General features: G+C 38.5%; 1 protein-coding gene across 15 annotated transcripts in view; it reads left to right on the top strand.

The window, feature by feature from the left end:
• The window catches only part of TRPM3 (transient receptor potential cation channel subfamily M member 3), a 416327-nt gene that overhangs the window by 384308 nt on the left and 9111 nt on the right, over nt 1-22908 (top strand). For 10 of the 15 annotated variants that reach the window (XM_038125139.1, XM_038125133.1, XM_038125130.1 and 7 more), the window contains 5 exons: nt 48-299; nt 5409-5619; nt 13705-13855; nt 14397-14596; nt 15722-15854. In XM_038125139.1, coding sequence (XP_037981067.1) covers nt 48-299; nt 5409-5619; nt 13705-13855; nt 14397-14596; nt 15722-15854 — 947 coding nt within the window. The remainder of the gene's footprint in view (nt 1-47; nt 300-5408; nt 5620-13704; nt 13856-14396; nt 14597-15721; nt 15855-22908) is intronic. The other 5 variants (XM_038125132.1, XM_038125141.1, XM_038125142.1 and 2 more) reach the window with 1 other exon arrangement.

Raw genomic sequence — 22908 nt, forward strand, 5'->3', positions numbered from 1 at the left:
ATGAAAACAGCTCAGCTCCTCTCCTCTGCATTTCCTTTGTCCTTCAGATCCTCATGTCAGAGCCTGGGAAACTGCTGCAAAAAGTCAAAGTTTGGCTCCAGGAGTACTGGAATGTTACTGACCTCATAGCTATCCTCCTGTTCTCTGTTGGGATGATTCTCCGTCTGCAAGACCTGCCTCTCCGAAGTGATGGACGCGTCATCTACTGCGTCAACATCATCTACTGGTACATCCGGCTGCTGGACATCTTCGGCGTGAACAAGTACCTGGGGCCCTACGTCATGATGATCGGGAAAATGGTAAGAGCAGTTGGCAAACCTCTGTTTGGCAGCATGTTCTTGGCTCAGTGTCCTTAGCCAATGGCATTACTGCAGATCCACCTGTATGATTTTTACATTAGCGTTTTTATGTAGGCTAGAAATCAGTGCATTGTTGAATCAAAACCACCAGAATCAAGGATTCAATTTTTCCTGTTCTGTTAGATGATACATCATTTTTCTTTCTCTGACATCACTCTTCAACAGCAGAGCCACCCTACACCCCTGTGTGCCTCATTTGCAGAATGTGCAAAGGAGATTTGGTGATTATAAAGGAACGTGGTTTGTTAAGGTAAAGAAAAAGTTGCTCAGGTGTGTAGTACCTTGAGACTCTCAATGTGTTGTAATAGTCATGGTGTGTTCAAAACTGTAATGGTAACAGTTAAGACTGACCCTTCTACCATTTGATCCACATCCATATGGTCTTCCATCATTGAAGTTCAGGTGTGTCCTTGTGAATGAGAAATCCGTTTGCATAAGTGCAACCTCTGTGTCCTGGCCACATCAATTGTACACACTGTAACAGGAATATTAACAGCTTGTGTAATAGTAAATGCATGCATGAGGAATCAAGAGACATTTGCTTCCACACGCTTGACTTTTGACTTTTCAATTTTTAATTTTCATGTTTCCATTGAAGTGTTGCAATTAAGCAGCATTTTGCTTATTTCAGTTAAAGAAAATGGCTGGATTTACAGATGCACATGCATCTGTAAATATGTGGATACCTTCTATTTGGATACCTGTACACGTAGCTGATACATGTGTTCATGTTTCACATATAGTATCCAGCTTTTCTTGTGTAAATCATGTCTGTTTCATGCATTTTGAAGTTTAAGGTTGGCGGTTTTCTAAATAGATTAAAGCCGCTTGAAGCTCTCTTTAAGTAAAAAAAAGAAAAATTTATATTAACTCCTCTAGATGAAATACTGCTGTCTGTTTGGTATGTGACAATAATCAGCAAGTCCAAACAGGCTGTCTGTTGTATTTATCTTACAATGGTCCTTAAAGAAAAGCTTCGTCCATCCTCACCATCATAAGAAAAGGGGGACATGTATGAGTGCATGGACTACAATATCTCCTTGGTATTACATTAGTCACAACAGGCTCAGTGAGCAGGTATAAAACTGAAATGCAAAACATACATCCAGTTACACACCCTGTCCAACAGGTAACCATTATCTTATCCCCTCAATTTACCAGCTTTCTGTTGCAAGCCCACAGTGCTGGGTTTGACAAAGAAAGAAGAACTTAGTGGAAAAACAGCCAGGAAGAGAGATTGAGGGAAAACGTGAAAGTGATAGTTGAGTTGTTATGTCCTGGAAAAGGGATTTTGAAGTGCCCTTCCTTCAAGAAAGCCTATAGGAGGTTGACATGAGGTTTTGCAGAGCTCCAGAGTGAAAATACTCAGCAGTTCTTATTGGAGGTTATTGTGATAAGACAGCAGGATCAGAGAAAGGAATACAGATCAAAGAGAAAACACTGCCTTAGCAGGTTTCTTTCCTACTGCATTTGGACTCTCTTTCTGCCAGTGGATCTGGTGGTCACTGGGTCTTATACAATATGCAGTGTATAAAACTTCTGAAAAATTAGCTACCCCTCTACTCTGCTCTATATTTCACAGCTACATGCACCTAAAGTTTCAGTACTGTGGTACTAACACAGGCAGTGTGAGCAACAGTTCAATAATAGAGGGGGCCATGTAAACTTCTAGTAGTCAGTGTTTCAGGTGGCTGATAGAAGCCCAACTCCACCAGCAGTACAAAGAGTGGTTCATTTTTCTTCTAGGTCACACAGAAATGAAGTGATTGAAATGAATAGCATTTTAATTTCTTTGTCACTTTCACATGTCCACAACAAATCAAACGTCACTTCACTTTCTGTGGAAAACAAATGCAGGAAAATCACTAACCTCTGTGTGCTCAGTATCTGCATTAGAGTGTGTTGAATTTAGCAGCCAAATTGTTCTGAAGCTCTGAGCACCTGTTAAAGGAGGAAAAGTCTTCTATTTTGTGCCATCCTGTTGCTTGGTTTTCATCATTTGTCCAACTTTACTTGCACTTCCAGCCACTCTGACACATCCCATTTGCCCACACATGCAATGCACAATCAGTTTGAGTTACACAGATCAGCCTCTCACATCTATTTTCTGACTAGTTTACTCTCTTGTGCGACTCATGTCCAGCTCATGCACTCCCTGGGAGCTGCACCTGCTAACTCTAGGCTGCTCCATGGGCTCTCTTGCGTATTTTTGTTTAAATCATGAGTCTCACTACCTCCTTGCATCCTGTCTTCCAAATGGTGTTGAAAGTTCAGTACAGCACTGTGAAGGACATAAAGTTGGTTATACATATTTCTACAGAGTAAGCACATCACAACTACTGAGGTCCTCAACAGACCATATTTAATGCCTGAGACCTTTTCTTGAGCTTCTATTGTAAGTTTTAGGCACAGGAGGAACAGGATGGCTTTTTCTACCTTTCCAGTGTTGAGGAGCTTTCTCTTCACCTGCCTCTACACTGCACTCAATGGAATAGCTGTAATAAGTTTTACCTCTGCCACTCTGGACAAACATACAAGGGAAATTAAGCAAGAAGCAGGAATGGGCTTGAGTCATTTAAAAGCAATAGGTTAAAGCAAAGATGAAGATACAAGGAGGAAACTGAAAAACCAAGCTTATTATTATCTACTGATTTCAGTAACAGAATATGCTTGTGCTTTTCTGATTTCAGCACAGTGATCTAATTTCCTTTAGGAAATTTCTGGAATGAAATTAAATGACTGTGGAATGTCAAGAGAGTCAAAGGTATATCAGTTCATTTAATGTGGGGAAATATCTGCATTTTTTTAGCATTTCTGCAAATACAGAAGTTGAAATACAGCCAACTTCTTTATGAAACTGTACCCCAAAAAATTGTGTTTAAACACTTTTTTAAACAGGTAACTGATAAGTTCTTTAGAGTGATTGAAATAGCCATTTCCTTGCTAAAACAGCAATTCTATTTTGACATCACAGGCCAAAGGACCTGATACAATGTTTATTAAGGGCAGTGAAAATTTGTCCATATATTTAATTGTAATTCAAACAAGTTACTGAGAGTTTAGAAGATACCCAACTGAAGGAGGAGAAAACTAATGTGCATCTTGAATAGAGAACAGCACTAAAAATTCTATTTTTTGCAACATGAGGTCACACCCATGTGACTCCTGATCAAAAATACTTAAAACATTTAAGACATTGTCTTAATTTGCCTCAAAATACAGATTTTGTTTATTTGTTTGCACGACATTTTTAAATAGTTATTGCATTACATCATATCAAGTTATATATTGCCATCTGAAACAAAGTTTGATCAGGCAAGAAAGGAGGAAGCAGGTTTCACCTCTAGCTTTGTTTCCTAAAAGCAGTGAGAACTAAATATCATTATTCAGATTTCCCATTTCAGGATGCTTTCTGAAGTACAATGATCTAGAATTTCTCTTCTTAAAGGAATATTTTTTGAGAGATTAATGCCTTGAGTTAAATAGGAATGTTGATGGTTGACTTCACTGGGTTTTAATTATTTAGAGCATTTATTTTCCTCTCTCGTGTCCCCAAGGTTTTTTCCTTCCTTTCCTGCTATTTTTATGAATCTCAAGAGTTTTGTTTTCCCCTGCTTTTTTTTTCACTTGTCTTTGGTTCCTTTTTTCATCTTCCTGATTCTCTCTCATCTGACCCCTGCTCCACTGATGCCTCTCTCCTAGAGCCTCTCTCTCTAAACACCAGCATACCTTTTTCTCTTTGCTACCCTGTAACCCTCTTTTCTCTGGTACATACTTTCCCAGTGTTGCTTTGACTTCAGGTTGCTTTAAATTGAAGAACCCCTGCAGCAGTACCACGTCCATCTGCTGCAAGCAGATCCCTCTTCCAGCAGCTCCTGCCACAAGCAGCCCTGCCCTTGGGCTGCAGCATGTGCCCCGTGAAGCCATAAGGCCACCAGCTGAGGTGCAGGTTGGTTTCACACCTCTCTTGCAGGGAGGGCTGAGTTCAGCTGAGCCAGAAAATGCAGAGGCTGGAAGGATTAAAACTCATAAGGCTTAGAGAATTCTTGAGTTTTGGCTAGAGACAAAAGTTATGTCCAGAACTGTGAAAAACAGCTCAGTTGTAACAATTATGAAGACCTGGCAAGTCTGTAAGTTTTAAAGGGATCTTACCAGGGACTTTACACCACTCCCACTTTTTTTCACATTCACTTTGGGTAATCTCCATTGCACCTGCCTGATGCCCATTGTTCTGCTCCCTTGAGGGTCTTTTCTAGAACAGTGCTTTTTCTAATCTACAGATCTATTCAGCATCTTGCAGGATTGCTGTCCCACATTTTTCAGGAACATTTTGAATGGGTGGGCAGTGTTTGCAAACGCTAGTTAATCTTGGGCATATGCGAATGAGGCCCTCAACAGTGGAGAAGAACAGAGTTCACTGCCTGTTATCTGATTTTATTTTTTTTTTAATGAGGCATTTGTCAGACTCCCCCACCAAGAGGATTTTTTGCCCAGCCAGTATCACAGCTTTCCTTTCTCACTGGTTACCACCATGGTGTCCCTTATGTTGCAGTAACAGGCTGTTTTGTCACCCGTTCCTCCGTATGTTAGCTGCAGCTCCCCTTGCTCTGAGATAATGACTACCAGTGAATAAAATTTTCCATGTCAGTCCTTTTGCTTAGGTACAGTTGCCACGTGGTGCCTATAAACATCATCTCTCAACCCTTGCCCAGACCAGGCTGCTGATTCCAGTGATCCCTTATATTCTTGTTGAGGCAACTGGTGTGACCAGATGGTACTTTGTATTTTCAAGCCTATTCATAACATTTGAATTGTTCTTGGAAGTGACACTGGGTAAAACCAAGGACACAATAATATCACTTCACTTCTTTGAAAATATTTTTATGTGTAAATGAGAATGGCTTTTCAAAATTTGTTCCTGAATATTCTAAGATTCACAGACTTTTTCTTTTTTTGCAGCTCATAATAATAGGAATATGGACAAATAAGTTCCTCTAATTCTTGTCCTTCTCTCTCTTTTTCTCTCCTTTTTCCTGTCATTACATTCAGATGATAGACATGATGTACTTTGTCATCATCATGTTGGTGGTTCTGATGAGCTTTGGTGTGGCAAGACAGGCAATTCTCTTCCCCAATGAGGAGCCTTCGTGGAAGCTGGCGAAAAACATTTTTTACATGCCTTACTGGATGATCTATGGGGAAGTGTTTGCAGACCAGATAGACCGTAAGCAAGTTTATGATTCTCATACTCCAAAGTCAGGTATCCAACTTTGATCAGATGATGTCCTATTAGATCATGTGTGTTTGCTCAATAAATGGCTCTGGATAGAGGAACTTCTCCAACACAGAGAATAGTCGCAAAAGTATTTTTTCAGCTAGTATTGGGGTGTCAGTTTCAGAACATGCTTCTGGCATCAGTTTGCAATCATCTAACTGGAAATCTGTAATGCTGAATTATCATGCATGTGGAGAAGGTTATAAATGTGTCCTTTTTACCAGCTTGGTGGCAAGAATCCCCTGCCAGGTATCCAACATGAATTTTGTGGTATACCTAGGACACAAAATGTCACTTATTTTTTTCTCATCCCTTGGTTTATTTTTAGACCTAAATACTTTTTCTCTAACTTCATATTGATCATCTTGTCTAATAATTAGGGGTTAGACCTTTCAGCTCCTGTATTTCATGGGGATCTAATCCAATGAGTTTTCTCTCCTACCTTCTCAGTATCCCATTTAAGCTAAACCCTGTGATGCAATTCTTTGGGTCTAATAATTAGATCAATTTTTAGAATATTGCTGCATTTATTTTTAGATGGCAAGACTGTGCTCACACCAATGCAAACAGGAAAAGAGCCAGTATTAAATATATTATCTCCTCAGGATTCATCAAATAGGTGATCAGGAAAATGCTGGTTTTCTGTTTAGATTAAATCTTGTGGTCCTACTCATTGCATTATCACCAAATGAGAGAGCTGGTCATGAGAAATGATGCAGTAGATGACTAAACTAAGAATCACAAACAATGTCATCTTTTGCAACTACTGTCATGTACCTGATGTTCATCGTTCCTACTTAACTAGGTGTAAGCCTTGGCAGCATTTGGAAGCCAGTACCTTTTCCAGTGGCAGATGGCTTCCATTAAAGCTCTGTTTAGACTATTTCATTTTATTCTATGTACCATCTTAAGAAAGGACAGTATTTTCAAAATTTATTTGCTGTTTGTTCAGTGCTGAAAAAGTTTGAACGGAAAAAAAAAACAATTCCTGAGCTGATTAAAAGTAGTGAATGTATCTATATCACAAATAATGCCCCCAGTTGAATATAGTTTCAGTATACATATCTCATGGCAGATATTTCAGCAGTTTCGTGTTATCTTCTCCTTCCTGGCTAGCACAGAATCATTATTCTGGAAACAGATGAAACCTCCTTTTTTTCTTTGCTTCCCTACTTGGTTTTCAGAGGCAGCATGGCATGCAAGGAAGTAAGCAAATACCTATAATCACAAAATTTCTCACTACATTTAATTTTTTACCCAATTCCCTCATTTAAATCCTTTTCCCTTTTATTTTATTTTTAAAAATTCATTCATTCCAAAGGTGCAATAGTAGGGGATATAAAAATTTGTCTTGCTCTGAAAACATATTTTAGAGGGATACAGGTTTGTACCATTAAAATAATACTTCCTTCTACAAGCGGAATAATGTCTGTCCCTCTACAAGTGGCCATTTATTGATATTGTACTGAGTAACTACCGTAGTGCAACAAATGTGGCAAATGGCTGAATAAAGTGTTCTTGTTGGTTTTTTTTAAATGAAGGGCTGATTACAGTTTAGAACCCGTAAATATAAGAAACTGAAGGGTGTTTAAGTATGAAAACAGGGTGGCAGGCTGCACACCCTTGCATGAGGATTTGTGTTATTTAGATGCCAAACAATTAAATAATGCAAAAAGATGCAGAGTAATTATTTCTGCAGCGTAGGGAAAGCAAAATTCCTGGTGGCCTAAACTCCAGCTTTAAATATAGGCACATTGTTTTTCTGCCTGTGTCAAGGAAATTCAGAGTTGCAGCAAAAGTGATGATGTCAAAATGAAAAGCAGCACCTACTTCCTCCTTCCTGAGAGGCAGATGATGCAGTGAATTAGAATCTGCCACTCTTCCAGCACAGATTATGTACAGTATGTCATGTCTGTCTGATGCTCAGTTGTCTCAAAAATGTTACCTGTGGAATTGACTGGCAGCACGAGCAATAGTTGGTGATGTTGTCACACAATCAAAATGACCCAATGGACACCCAGAAGGTTTTACTAGTATACTCATATTTTTTCACTGTTTAAACATTTGCTGTTATTTATATTTTCCACGTTGTTCTAAGCTAAATCAGCCACTGTGCTCATGTTAAAGTGCTACAGTGTTTGTACTTTCTCAAATAAGATAAGCATGTTATAAAATTGTTATGCTACATCTAAACTGCAATTTAACTCCATGGTTTAGAGCACATTCTTTTTGTAATCAGTATTATTTTAACAAAAAAAGGGGTTGCTTTTTGATTTTGTTTATATTTTGGTGTTCAATATTGCTACATTATTAGCAAGCTTGGGTTTCAGTAAAAGTGCTGATCATGGAAAAGCATGTTTATTTGAGCCACTCTTCTGGAAATCAATTATGATATCTGAGAAATGTATAAAAAAGTAGGCTATTCTAACATGTACATTTTTTAAAGAAAAATTTGTTTTATCTATTTAATTAATTATTTTTTATTTTATTTGTGAAGGATGCCATTAAGGCTGACCAGATACAATGTCTGGATTCATCTCATCAGCTGGCAGCCTTTTCATCCAGTGGGTCTACTCTGATTTTTATTTCAACACACTGCTAAATGCCTTGCTCTAAAACAGTGCATATTTACATTTTTTACCCATAGTTTCTGAATTCATATAAGTTTTTAAGGAAAAATTTGTAAGTGGAGTATGTGTTACTGTCCTGTTGGTGTATGATCTCATCTTCAACTCAAAAGTGAGGACAGATTATTCTCACTTCTGAGATTATAAACACATTATTCAGTAGTGGTGTTTTTTATCAGTGATGTCTGTAACTGCTACAAACCTACAAATTTCTCACTAAGAATCGGTTGTAAAGTGGGGTGGAAGGAGAGTAAATCTTTTAGCTCTGTGTTCAAATTTCCAGGTTAAGTCAACAAAACCAGCAAAACCACTCTCTAAGTAGTTCCTCTCTGACTGATGGTTCATCACAATATGACCACTAAAAAATCTAAAATATTGTCATAATCAACAGGTGCTCCCCTATAAAAAGATGTAGAACTAGAATGGTCAGCTTCAAGTATTCTTGGACGAAGAGAGTGTGAGAAGTGAGAACCACTGAATATGCCTAAAACATGCTGAGGGAGGAGCCACACGCAGTAACACATGGAAGAATGACCACTGCCAGCAATGAGAACATCCTGGGCTCCTGGTGCTCTTTCAGTCCCAACTACCCATTAAGTCCACAGCCCATCTCCACATGGCTTGGGGAATGGGGAACTAGAAAAGACACACTTTACTATCAGGGCAATCATAATGGTCTTCCTCTAGATGTTTAAGCAGGAAATGAGTAGAATATGAATATGATCTATAACAAAGGAGGTGCAATTACAATTAATTAGACCATATTTTTTCCCTACAACTGTATGCAGATGTTCAGCTCATTCTATGTAGCTGATCTGGCACAGACAGAAGGTTTTACATACCATATTGTCTACTCAGGAAGTTTTAGCAATTACATGAAACAGTCTTTGGAAGTATGTAAATGTCAAGGAATAGTCAAGCTACTATAGTATACTATAATAGTCAAGCTACTTAATGGAAAAGTCCAACCAGTCCAAGGGAAACATCAATAATCATCAATAATGACTGAAACCACCTTGAGCTATTGAGAGTCTAGAAAACTCCAATTACCAACTATTGGGATTCAGATAAAGGCTTAGACCTTAGAATTGAAAGCAGGCAGTAAGCTAATCAAATTTATAAATTATTTAAAGATCGGGAAATTAAAAATTAATATATTTCAGGACAGGAATAATAATAAGAGCTTGATAAATTTAAAAATTAGACTGATATCAATTATGTAGTTGAGTAAAGATATATTATTATCCGCTGATAGCTGGGGGAGGAAGGAGAATCTGGATCAGTGAGATGGTGATGGGACGTGCAACTCTCTCACTTTGAGGCTGTCTTTCCTAATCCATCTGTGCCTTGTGCTGCCCAATGGGATCCATGGGGCAGCAGCCAGCCATGTAACTGCTTCAGTGAATGCCTGTCCAGAAGTGGATTTCCCACAAACACTGTAAAATCTCTCCCTTAGTTCACCACACATTGGCATTTGTGCTGGCAGTTTTAGCCAGGAACATTCATAAGACAGTTCTCACCTGTGAAGAACTTTGTTTTCACCTTACAAAACTATCTGTCCCTCCAGAATACTATGGATACAGAAGGATATAAGAAATACTGGAGTGGAAATGTGAGTTTGTTGGTAAAAAACATGTAGGTAGAGGAAATAAATGCCAGCTTGGGAAATGGCAGTAATCTGTAGACAATGAACATCAGAGCTCACATTTTCCTGTATTCAGAAGGCTAAGCAACTGAACCTGCTGTTAGTCAACATGGCTTCTGGGAAGTTTCTCAGATTTTCCTGGTGTCTCACAGGTTGGATTTCATCTGGATTTTCTTACCAGCTGACAGTACTTCACGTGCCATCTGGAATCTGAAGATGAGTCTGAATTGTGTTTGTTTCTTGTCTCTTTTTCTGTTTTGGAAAAACCTACCTAGTTTAAGAGGAAAAGATGGGACCTCTTTCTCTTTCAATTGTGTTAGAGGAATATCAAGTAACCAGAATTCAATTGTTTCAGAAGATGAGAGACCCTCATACACAGGTTTTAACTATTCAATGATCTTCAGAGAAACTATAATTACTACAAAAAACTTTTTTAAAATTCTTTAATTTTCTTAATCTGTTAGATCTGTTTAAGTTTTATAATTCTTGAAAATTTCTTAGTACAAATGAAAATTATGTACTAAACTCTTTATGACCTTACAGGCTACGTGCTTTCCATGACTCAGTAGGAGCTTCCTGGCCTGTCATTTGAATGGACCATTTTGGAATTATAACAAACAGAACAAAAAGCTCTTTAAAAAACAGAATAAATCATACCTGTGGCAATACTTTTAATGTTGTTAGACAAAGGTAATGGATAAGATTTTTGCACAGACTACAAACAATTTTGAAAGTCACTCTGGGCTGGATTGGAGCAATATTCCTGTATCTTGCACTCCTGATGTTGTAATTCGAGTTCTAGTTGGTTGGCTATTTTTAATGGGATAAAGAGTACAGTAGAGGAGGAAGAAAGCACTAGAATGAACAAGAAAAATACAGGGATTACAGGGATTTATGATAAATTATTATTCAAATACCAGCAGATTGATGAGACCTTTCAAAGTTACGTTTAATGTGGCCTGGGTCAAGAAGCAATATGGCCAGTATGCTGTAGTTAAAGAAACCTTCTTGAAGTAAGGAGACACTGTTCAAGTTGCTGGATATTTCTACTGATGAAGAGAGTAATTCTGTGAAATTTGGACTTTGCAGACTTTAGTATTTTCTGCATCAGTGAAGAAGATAACAACTTTAGGAAGACCACTTAATTTTATTTTTTTTTTGGGGGGGGTGGGGGGGGGGGAGCAGTGGGTTTCAATATTTACCAGCCTGGTAGAGCTGGTAAGGTTGCTTAGACATTTGGTTCAGAAATTATAAAATACTTCCACATCTTTTGGGTTCATTGTGGGCCAAAATTGAAAGGTGCCTACATATTCATAAATAGGATGATGAAAGTGCATTAAAAATAACCAGAATTGAATTTTTTTTAATTGGGTTTTGTTACTTGGTTGCACTTATTTCCACTTTTTTCAGAACTCTGAACATAGGAAAGCATCCCTCAGTTTATTGTGATTTCAAACAAATCAGTTTGTATTGTAAAAGTGGTATCCATTTTTATAGGAGAAGTTTTCATCAAAGACAAAAAGCTATTCAGTGGCAGAGCTGTTCAATTGTACACTTTTGTCTCTTCATTATTCCCGTACCTGCTCTGGAAGGGTGCAGCTGGGGGAAGAGTCATGATGCAGAAACTCATCAGCATCCTTTGCCAAGCCCTCCACCCAACACACAGTAAATGTGCACTATGCCCTTGTCATGACAGTAATTACAGCAGGGAAACTAATTCTTCCTGAGCTCTGCATCCACGTTAGGCCTGAAACCCACAGCAGCTTGAATTACTTTTGGTTTTTTTGCAACTATTCCCTGGACAGGAAAGAGGAAGGGTTAGGTATGTAGCAAGAAAGGCCCAGCAGGAAACTGTAAATGGGAGTCAGGAAGGAAAAATAAGCATGGAAAGAGATAGTGAAAAAGGAAGCAAGGGATGCAAATGTACATCTACAGGTGTGAAGATGCAATGTTTGAAAGCTTTGTGAATTCAATTAATATAATTGAAATTAAAACTCCAACCGTTCACTGTTTTCTAAAACCTAAGTTCAGGACATGGTGTCTGAACTTTATCCAATGGCCTGTAGGTATCAGAGCTGTTGGCTTTTTGAGTTGCCTGAGATTGGCATATTGTTATGCTACCAGAATTTGCTTCTTCAGTAAAGCCTTTTGCTAGAATTAAGTATTCTGTGGTTTGTGTTAGAGCAAGGCTATAACATAAAACAGATGAGTCAAGTTTGCATACATGTTAATATTGTGCTTTGAAATATATTACAATGTATTAATGCACATATTACAAAAATTACTTCATTTCTCCAAAAATAATTAATATTTTTAAATTATGTTACACATGAAGGGCGGCACAGATTCCTCAGGGGTGAGGCAGAGCATTCATCTTTATTTAATAGTGAGGGGAAAAAATCTTTGAAAATAAATGTCATAGTTTAAATATGAAAGAAGATGTTCATTGACATGCCATGGAACAGAGACTTCTGCATTTTTGAACAAACATAATTCATTTTCTCCTGCAGCTGAAGATGTGAAAATTAAGTGATGGCTTAGCTCTCCATTAGTAAGGCAAGAAATGAGTATTCCTATGATATTTAAAAATATGTAATATGATGGCCAGTACAGATACCCACAAGTGAATGTCAAGCTCAGTGAACCAAGTTCAGAAGGATGTTTTTGAAAAGACGCAATGGTTGGTACTGGAAATGTGGGTTTGTGAAATTCTACATATGGCATCATCAAACCTCATTTTCCATAAAGTCAGTACAAACCCCCACTGACATCACTAGGAACTGAGCCAGTGCTGAGCACTTTGGAAATTCCTCACTTCATCTTCTTTTTGATGGAGATGAGGGGAAGCTAGCTGTAGTGCTGTGCAAAATTTACTAAGATGGCTTGTATATGTAAGCTGCTGCTTCCATTATTTTCTTGAAGAGCTGATTATGGAGATACATAGAACCACCAGGACTGAAGCTACAGAGACATAAACTGAACCCATGCTTGCAGATGAAGATTATCCATCACTGCACATGAAGGCATATTAAAACACAAGCAGAGAAAATTATTTCACCATGCTTTCTCTCCCCTTACTTCAGTTCTACAACATTAATACCGAGAACATTTTGATTCCAATGTATTTGTGGAAGAAACAGGTGGCATCTCTGCTGCATACATGTCCCTGTACCTGGTTCAGTAAAGACTTGATAAACTCCCCCATTGTTTCTAGGCATGCAGTCAAGAGTCCTTAATAGCAGAAAGTCCTTATGAGTATGTCCTAGTGGGGCTTGAGACAGTGCAGTGCACAGCAATTAATGTCTACTCTTTCATTTACTTTCATGGACTTCCTTTTCCTTATTTATCACATCCATCTCAATCAATAAAAAAAGACCTGGTTTTCACTGTTAAGGAAATAATATGCAAGTTTTTTTGTAGGATTAAACAATTCAATAATTTCATTTTCACTAATGCCACTAATTTGCCACCAGACTACCATATTATTTTGTATTATGTATGCAAACAGGCAGCTTATCGCACTAGGCATGTGTCCTGAGAGAAATATCTTGATACCCACAACACATAACAAGAACTACATCCATAACACACAATAACAAGAACTGCAGCCTGTAAAATCTGCGATACCAAGCATTCACTTCTGAGGGGAAAATATCAATGCTGTTGTTATTTGGAAGATATTGCCTTGGCAGGCCATTATAAATATTCAGATATTTCCACAAAAACTGCTGAAAAAATAAGATTCATTCCCATTTTGCTTTTTTTGTTTGTTTGTTTGTTTCTAAATTTTGTTCCCAGCACCTTGTGGTCAAAATGAAACCAGAGAAGATGGCAAAATAATCCAGCTACCTCCCTGCAAGACAGGAGCATGGATCGTTCCTGCCATCATGGCCTGCTACCTCTTGGTAGCAAACATCCTTTTGGTGAATCTCCTCATTGCGGTTTTCAAGTGAGTGACACATTGCAAAATATAGACTTGGGGAGGATGCATATTGTTCACAGCCTACAAAGACTGCTGAGCTTTGGCTTTGGCTGAGAGACATTTTCCTAGGATGTAAGGGGGAGAGGGAAAGAGGCTTGTCTCCAGGAAACAAGGGAAATGCCAAGTTTTTCACATTGTGCTCATTTCCAAGGACAGACGCCTAATGGGAGCCAGGGCAAAGAAGCCAAATAAGTCGCAGTTATGGCATCATTAATTCCCAATAGGGAAAACAAGAGTAAAGATACTTCCCCATCTCAATGGGATGTTGTAAGTCTCAGGGGTTGTACACCACAGACATTTACCATTGTAAGGTACTTCAAAAGTTGATTATCACCATGCTTTGCCCAGGCAAAAACTTCCTCTGTTGTTCTGCTTCCTGTTCTTGTGACAAGGAAACATTTGCCAGTGTTGTTGAAATGTATCTCATTACGATGCTGTCATATCATCTTTGGCAAAGCACCCAAAACTATTTTCAGTCTGATGCTATTTTCCTCTTCTTGCCTTCTAGCAACACATTTTTCGAAGTCAAATCTATATCCAACCAAGTTTGGAAGTTTCAAAGGTACCAGCTCATTATGACATTCCACGAAAGACCTGTTCTCCCACCACCTCTGATCATTTTCAGCCACATGACAATGATATTTCAACACCTCTGCTGCAGATGGAGGAAGCATGAAAGCGACCCAGATGAGAGAGACTATGGATTGAGTAAGACTCAGATAATCCACAAAGAGGACTCTCCAATGCCTTTCATAATGTCTAGTGTTTGACATGCATGAAGTCAAAGCCCAGCACCTTGATAACCTTCTCAGCAAAGTAACAACTCTCACCTGAAAAAACCTTACCTGAATAAGTTAGTTTTATCTGATTTGCCCAACCCTTCATTCTCTTTGCAATGTTTAGGAGGCTGTGTTTTTCTGGAACTATTTGGGGTTGTTGCCTGTTTGTTCCTTCAAAGCAAAGAGGTTTGTTTTGCTGTTACTAGAGGTCTGTTATTGCTGGAATTCTTCTCACTCCATCACAGTTCCAGCTTTATTTTTGAAAATACAGAGCAAACAGCACATACTTCCCCTGACCATACTTTTTGCCTAGATAAGCTTAGAGATGGTAAAAAGCAATTTTGTTTACATAGTCTCTCCTTGACTCTGACTCAGACTGGAAGAGTAGTTCCTCAACAGGCTTTAAATGAAGTCCCATAACCATGATGGAAAACCTGTCAGATTACTTTGATAATGCTTTCCTCTTCTCTATCTAATTCTTCAAGGCAGACTATCTCCACCTTTCCCAACACACATGCCAGAGGCAGGGAGCTCAGGGATGTGTATCTCTTTCCAGCATTAGCCCATGCCACAGCCCACTTCTCTGTGAGGAGGGAACAGGAGTCACGTGTGGCACTGGAGATGCAACCAGACAGCTCTCCTCCCACTCCTATCACACTGCTACCTGCAGATACCAGCTCTTGCCACGTCAGACAGACCCCTGTACACTCAGACTCTTTCCTAAGAGTCTGCTAATCTTATTATATGTCTGTTAGGTTACAGGTGGGCTTTGGCTTTCACCATCTGTCCAGGACATGACCAGCAGCTGTGTTTAGATCTCATGTAATCTAAACATATTCACGTTTGCTCAGCATATGCCTGCTTAAGTGCTTCTGTCTGCAGAATCATATACAACTAAAGCCACTAATTCAGCAATTAACAGCATCTATCTGCTTTCATTTCAAAATGCCATATACTTGCTTATGAAAGTTAAGTCCATGAGTTTCACTAATAAGAATGTATTTAGGTCACATGTTAATATTTGCCAAATTCTTATGTCTCAATTTTTCCACAGAACTTTTCATAACTGAGGATGAATTGAAAAAGGTCCATGATTTTGAAGAGCAGTGCATAGAAGAGTATTTCAGAGAAAAGGATGACAGATTCAACTCCTCCAATGATGAAAGAATCCGTGTCACTTCAGAAAGGTGCACTTTTTGTTCTCATAAGTTGATTGGGAAATTTGTTTGTGTCACCAGCCTCACTCTTTCTTTTTTTCTTGTAAAAGGAAATTAAGTCATTTTGGTAAGTCTTAATTAAAAAGTAAAGTGCTAAAATGTGATAAGTTTATTTTCTCTTTTTCTGTTTGGTTTTTTTGTTTTGTTTTGTTTTTTGTTTTGGTTTTTTTTGTTTTTTTTTTTTGCTAAAGCATATGTGTTCAAGGCTGGGCTAGGTGTGGCTCTGAGGAACCTGGTCTAGGAGGTGTCCCTGCCCATGGCAGGAGGGTGGTAACTGAATGATTTTTAAGGTCCCTTCCAACATGCATCATTGTATGATAAGTTTCGTAAAAGGGGTCATTTATCCAGTTGTATTAAAGTATAACTGATGCAGTAAGAGGCACCAATTATTCTTGCATTTCAGTTCTTCAAACAGAATTTCAGGACACAAGTAGTCAGAACACAATGGGAGTAAATTAGAGTTCCTCAATGAAAAACATGACTTTAGAGTTTATCTATGAGTGATTCAGATAAGAAACAAGCCTTGTTTCAGGATAGCCTGGCTATGTAGGCTAGTTTCATTGGAACCAATAGCAACATGGATTTTAAATGGAACAAGACATTTCACCTTCAGTAATGCACAGAAGAAAAAAGCAATACAGTAATTTAGTCAATGTTGCTAGTCTTCAAATTCAAAGGATATTAGAGGTGAAGTTGGTAAGGCATGGAATGGCTACGTTGTAAAGGATGAGCAAGTAATCCAGCATTCCTGGGTCTGGAAGAGACAAATGAGGGATGAAATTATACAGGTATATAGAAGTGTGAGTGCAAGGAAAGGGTGAGCAGAAATCAATTGTTTGCTGTCACACTCAGAAGACATAGGGGAGTAACAGAATAATTTACCAGGATCCTGTGTTCAAAATAAACAGAAAATAGGTGATCTTTTTTTTTCATGCAGTAAGTACTATAACAGAACAAATTTTTGAAAGATGGTGAGGTCTAAAAGAAGCTGATGATGTCAGCTAAAATGCTACATGCATTCAAACAAGACTAGACAAGCTTATGGAAGAGAAATCCAGTAAGGACTGCTAAATACATAGAGATCATGTTGAGCACATAAAGTTCCTGAGCAAAAAATATTAGAGACAGAAGAAGATGCAGGAGGAAGAACTACATATACTTGAAAGTAAGATAGTAAATAAAGTGGTCTGTGGTCCAACTGAGTACCTTTTTTTCTTGTGTTCTGATAGTCTGATGGCCACAGAACTGAACTCAAAAATCATAGATGCAGGTTCAAATCTCTGATTATAGCTTTTTGTTTGATGGCCAAGGAAGGAAGAGGTATGTTTGAAGACCTGTAAATAAGAAGTAACCTAGCTAGGTCCTCCCCTACATCATGCAAGTGCTGTAAGTCCTTGAAGATTAAAACATAACAGTCTGCCTTTTCATTCTGTGCTGACCCTATTTTATAGAAGAAGAGCCCTTATCTCTAATTTAAATGAAAAGTTTAAGCACCTTGTTCCAGAATCAAGTTCATGAATATGAATCCTAAGTGAAGGCAAACACCTGAGCCTCACAGAGAAACAGCACTTTAAAAATCCATTTACCTTAGACAATAGTTTAACATGGAGACTAGTGTGCCCCAGCTCTGTAAGAGAGATCCAGGTAGTGACCCTGTGAGGTATAGAGGTCATTCCCAGGCCAAATCAATTAAGTCAGGTGTATGCAGTTCTTATTTCATAATAGTTCTGAGGAATATTTAAAAGATGCTTGAGGAATGAGGGATATCTGAGTATCATACATAACACATTTTAGAAACAGGATGCCTGGGTCTTTTATTTTGCCTGCAGTCATGACCAAGTCCTCTTAAATTTAAACCGCTTGTCTTGCTTCCAGCCAGGGTGGGGTTAATTTTTGCAGTAGCCAAGAGGGGGTAGGAGGACCCTGAGGTTGTTTGATACCACCTTAGGTCATTGCCAGGGGCAGGGGAAAGGGACTCTTGCTTCTTAGGAGGAGGGATTCCTTCTGGTCAGGAAAACATGATGGATGAAACAGTCTGGTATTGTTTATTGTCAGGGCCTTTTCACTGTAAATAATTTATCCCCCTTCTCCTTCTTCTTCTCCTTCTTCCACCTTTTGTTGTAGTTTTGTTGCTGTTACTGTTTTTTTTCTTCTTTATTGTTGTTTCCAGTAAGTTGTTCTTATCTCAAACTTCACCTTTTGTGCCTCCAATTGAAGCAGGGGACGGGAAGTGGCAGCATGGGTTCTAAATTGGAGAATACCATTCCTAAACCATGACAACACTAGAATTATTTTTGTAACCTGTGGAACATTCAAATTTGTAAAATCCAGATTTGAACTTTAGACTTTCTTTATAGAGTTATCATTGCACAAGTAACAAGATGCAGAGCAAAGAAAGCAGAGAAGATGCAAGACTGTGGCTTCTCTTCCAATGCCCAGTCACTAGCCTGTAGTAGTAGACCAAGTAAAAGACTCATGTTAGAGCCATGAGATACCAATTTAGTCATCTGCCCAATTAAGTCAGGTTTATGAGGTGTAAAATTGAACCAGGAAACCATGGAAATGTGAGTGAAGTTCTTCCCAAAGACCTTTCATTTACAAGAAGCTGAGCATGCTGTTAGGCTCAAGAAGGGAAGGGTTGGGACAGGCTTTGTGTGACATAAATGCACCTGGACCTGGAACTGTCACTACCTTCCCTCCCCTTTGTGCATATGTTATAATGCTTCCCTCTGCTTGTGCAGCTAGGTTCATCAAAGTGCTCCAGGTCCTGCTAGGAGGAGGAACAGCTGCACACCCTGCATACAAAGCCCAGTGTACCTGGAAGCAGGAGTAGGGGGCTAGCACTGGAAGGGAAATGGGAACAGAGGATGGGAACAGAGTCTTGCTTCAAGTCTCAATGGGTCACAGAGACATGTTAGGGGCTCAGGAAATCAAAACAAGAAGAGATCCTGCACATTGATGGATTGACCTGGGTTTCAATGAATGATTTCAGCTATACAGTCAGGGGCTGTGCTGAGGCAGGACCACAATGTCGTGTCTGACTCACCTGCAACAAGCTTCAGTTGATACTCTCACCTTGGAATAGTCCACCCTGGCATCCTGTGGGCCTGCCTCAGTTCCTCAATAAGGAATCTCCTTACTTCTCTTGTAACAACAGACATCACTGAAGTCTCCATATTTGACATCACCAGACAGAATCCCTCCTTTACCTGATCACATCACGTTCAGAAATTAAAAAGCATAAAACAACACTTGATGTTTGCGTTCCTTGACCTCAGTGCTAAGCAACTGAGAGGAGCAGCTCTTGCTGGGAGAGTGGGAACTACAGACAAAGTTTATTAAAGATGCCCTGCTTCTTCTGTCTTCTGACTCTGATGGGAAGAAAGAACTCCACTGTATATTTAAACTCCTTCACTCCTTTAAACTCCTTTAGAAAGGGGTCTAAATGAAGATCAGTCCTTCCTTAGCCTCAGATTTTGGCAAGAGTTTAAATTTAAGGAATCACTTTGTCTGGCAAGTTCTAATGATGGCAAATCAGATATATTTATATAAAAATGAATTGTTTATTAAACAAACAAAAGATAACAGATGAAAAATCTAAATCAGAATTAGTTACTCCACAGTATATAACTAAAATAACTGCTGTGAATTACAGCATGAAACTGCACTATATCAAGGTATACCTATATTAAGGCTAGCAAAAGAAAGAGTATTGATTAGGAGTCAAATGCAACTTACCACCAAAGTGATGATAATGGACACAAATACCTTCACTTATCCCCTGGGGAGTAACCATAAAGTAGGTTCCTACTAACAGGAGAAACTTCACACATTTCCAGGAAAATGTATACAAGATTTCTGCTTTGTGAAGGGTTTGTGTGGCTTTTATAGTTGTAAAGTGAGTGGCTGTCAGTCAGAAATGCAGTCTGTCTTGCCAGATCTCTAAGATTTTTATTGGCAGTTGGGAGATGCTAGACCAGTGACCATGGCACCAAAATCACTTAGTGATTATTCAAGATTATACCTCCTGAAATACAAGACAGCTTGTCCTGTTTGAGTTATCTGACTGGCTAGCAAACAACAGATGTAGGGGGTGAGATGCTCTGCTGCAGAAGCCCACTGTCTGGGATTTCACACAAGCACGTGGAAGAAGCATCAGGTTACTGATACATATCAGATGAAATTATGGACTAAGTGGAAAAATATAAAGCAGTACAAGGCTGTAAGGTGTTTCCCTTGAATGCATTTATCAAAGAATGCATGGTGAATCTCCTGAAGACCTGTGAGGAAAGATAAGTTGGACAAATTCACTTCATTGCAGTGGAAGAATCACAACATTTTGTAGAGAATCTTCCTTTCTAATCACTGTATTGCATATTGACCAGAACAAAGACATGTGTAATATGACCAAAAAAGACTGCACTGTTTTTCTTGATCTGGCATGAAGTCACTAAAACAATCCAGCACATTTATTCCATGTGAACAGGTCTCAACTCTTTCATAGCTGTACAAAACCTCATGTTGCTTTCAAAAGGAGCAGGGTCACATCATAACAGTATTTGAAAAGCAGATAAGCTGGTTAGAGCATTATGTCATCTTTGGTACTCTGTGTATCCATTAGTACAGCACTTTATAATCTGCAGTGCAATTACACATACAGCTTCTGTGTGGATGATGACATAGCTATTATCTTGATTTCAGAGCTGGCAGGCTGAAGTGCACAGAAATAGCTTTGTGTTGGTAAAAAGGGCCTGACCCTATCGGGCCCACCCAGATATGAAAAATGACAGCAGGAAAGGTCTGTGACTCTGGTGGCATCTCTCTGTGGTCATAAAGAGTTAAGTGGTCTTAGGCTCCAGTGGGAATGCAGCCATGACAATTCAACTTCCTTAGCCAGGAAAAACCACTGCACCAGGGAAAACTGGCTGGCTGCTTGCATCAGCACTGCTTTACCAAAAGATGGCAGGCAAAGTACCCTGTTAGAGGCTTGGGAACTGCTGTCTATGTCTTATTTAAATACAACCATTCCACAATCGCCTATCACAAGCTCAGTGGTATCTCTGTAAGTGACTTTTATGTCAATAGTCTTTGTGGCTTTTGAAAAGGATTTTGAAGTATGAATGATGTCTTAGAAAAGGATTTTGAAATATGACTGATGTCTTAGAAATGGACATAGGTCAACAAAGAGACTTGTAAACCTAATTCTACCATTCAATTAAGAGGTCTACCTCTGAAAAGAGTGCCTTACTCCCATTAAAGAATTGTTTTAAATAAATTATTGATGAACTTATGTAGAAAGGTTAAAAATAAAGAAACCAAAATGAATGCCAGCAAAAGTCATCATCTCCCAAACCATAATTAAAAAGTCTTATTGCAAGTAATATAAAATCTTGGTCAGGTTCTGAGTTCTAACCTCATTATTGAATATTGTCCTGGCAAAGTCCATGTTTGTTTCACTATTAGAAATTTTTGAGCTTCAGCAGAGACCTTGATGCATGTTTTACATGTAGCATCCTCTTTTTCTCTTCTCATTCTGTTAGCATGGCTTGGCACTTTCTAATGCATTGAATAACACATTGAATAATACACTTTCTAATACATTGAATCTTGCTGCAAGGAAAAGCACAGGTGTGAAGGAGGCATCATACATGGATATTGTGAGATTTGCTAAAAGATTCATACTTGCTCCTGAATACACATGGAGGAAAAAAACCCAAAGGAAAACTTGGCCATTCTTATTTTGAAACTGTGTTTTAATTCAAAACTATTCCTAAAGGAAATACAAGTCAGGCTATCTATTCACTGAGTGTAAGAACATTTTCCCAAGAATATGGGAAAATAGAAAAATTCACTTATTAAGACATTTTAAGGACCAGATTAGGGGTGTATCTCTCCAGACCATATCGTCCTGTATTCACAGTGTTTGATTGATGTGATTTTATCGTTTCTAATAGGCTCACTCCCAGAACATGATGCTGTTCTGTAGGATGAATGATTACAGAACTGAACATCAAATTAATACAAGAGAGCATAATTAATAGAATAAATGTTTATTAAACATTCTGGAGCCATATTTATATATATATATATAAAGATATGAAATATAATATCATATCATATCTGTAACTAAGGATGACTAAGTTAGTATCTTTGGGATTGGAGGAGACAATCATCTTTCAAGCTTTCTTTTTGTGAATAAAATTCTATAGTCCGAGCTCATGAAGTGCAAACATATCTATGCATTTTTCAGTTACCTATGCACATCTCTGGTTACCTATGGTTTCCAAACACAGACTGCTCTGTGCTTATCATGTTATATTTCTCTATAAATTTTCCACACTATCAATGCAATTACATTTGTCATCAATTCCATAGCAACCGAGAGACCATGTAACTCAAAAGTCTCTCTTTGCCTTGTCTGACGCTCTGTGCCACTGGCAGTAGCTGCTAGATCACATTCAGGGAAGGCAGAACAAATACATGAACACCTACCAGCCAGGTATTATTCTAGGTTCTCCTTGGGTTCATTAGTTGTGTTCAGTAGCATTGCGTAAGCCTCATGTGAATGCAAAACGCAAAACTTACCCCACTGTGGACAGTTCCACTGATAGACCAACTGGCTATGTTTGTATTAAAAAATATTTCACTTGTGTACAGTGTCAAGGCAGGAAAGAAAAAACAAATCAAACCAAAACAATGGCAAAAAGAGCAGCAAGGACAACAAGACAGCAAGACCACAACCAGATTATCCAGTTAGCTTTAAATAATGTTATAATTCACTCCAATTCTTGATAACTGTTGCTGGGGTGAAAGGTTTTTTGTGGGATGTAATCTGAGATGTAATTGTCCAGTAAAATCCAGTAAAATTTTTCCGTATGTCTGACAGCAAAATTGCAATGTTTTATCTGTTCATCATCTTGAAGTAGTTCTTATAGGATCTGAATGTGGGGTGAAGGACTCAATTATCAGCTAATAAATATTTCAAAAGTATAATTGCTTTTATAAAATAGCAGTTCAAATAAGT

The sequence above is a fragment of the Motacilla alba genome, chromosome Z, assembly GCF_015832195.1.
Source record: "Motacilla alba alba isolate MOTALB_02 chromosome Z, Motacilla_alba_V1.0_pri, whole genome shotgun sequence".
Classification (NCBI taxonomy): Eukaryota; Metazoa; Chordata; class Aves; order Passeriformes; family Motacillidae; genus Motacilla; species Motacilla alba.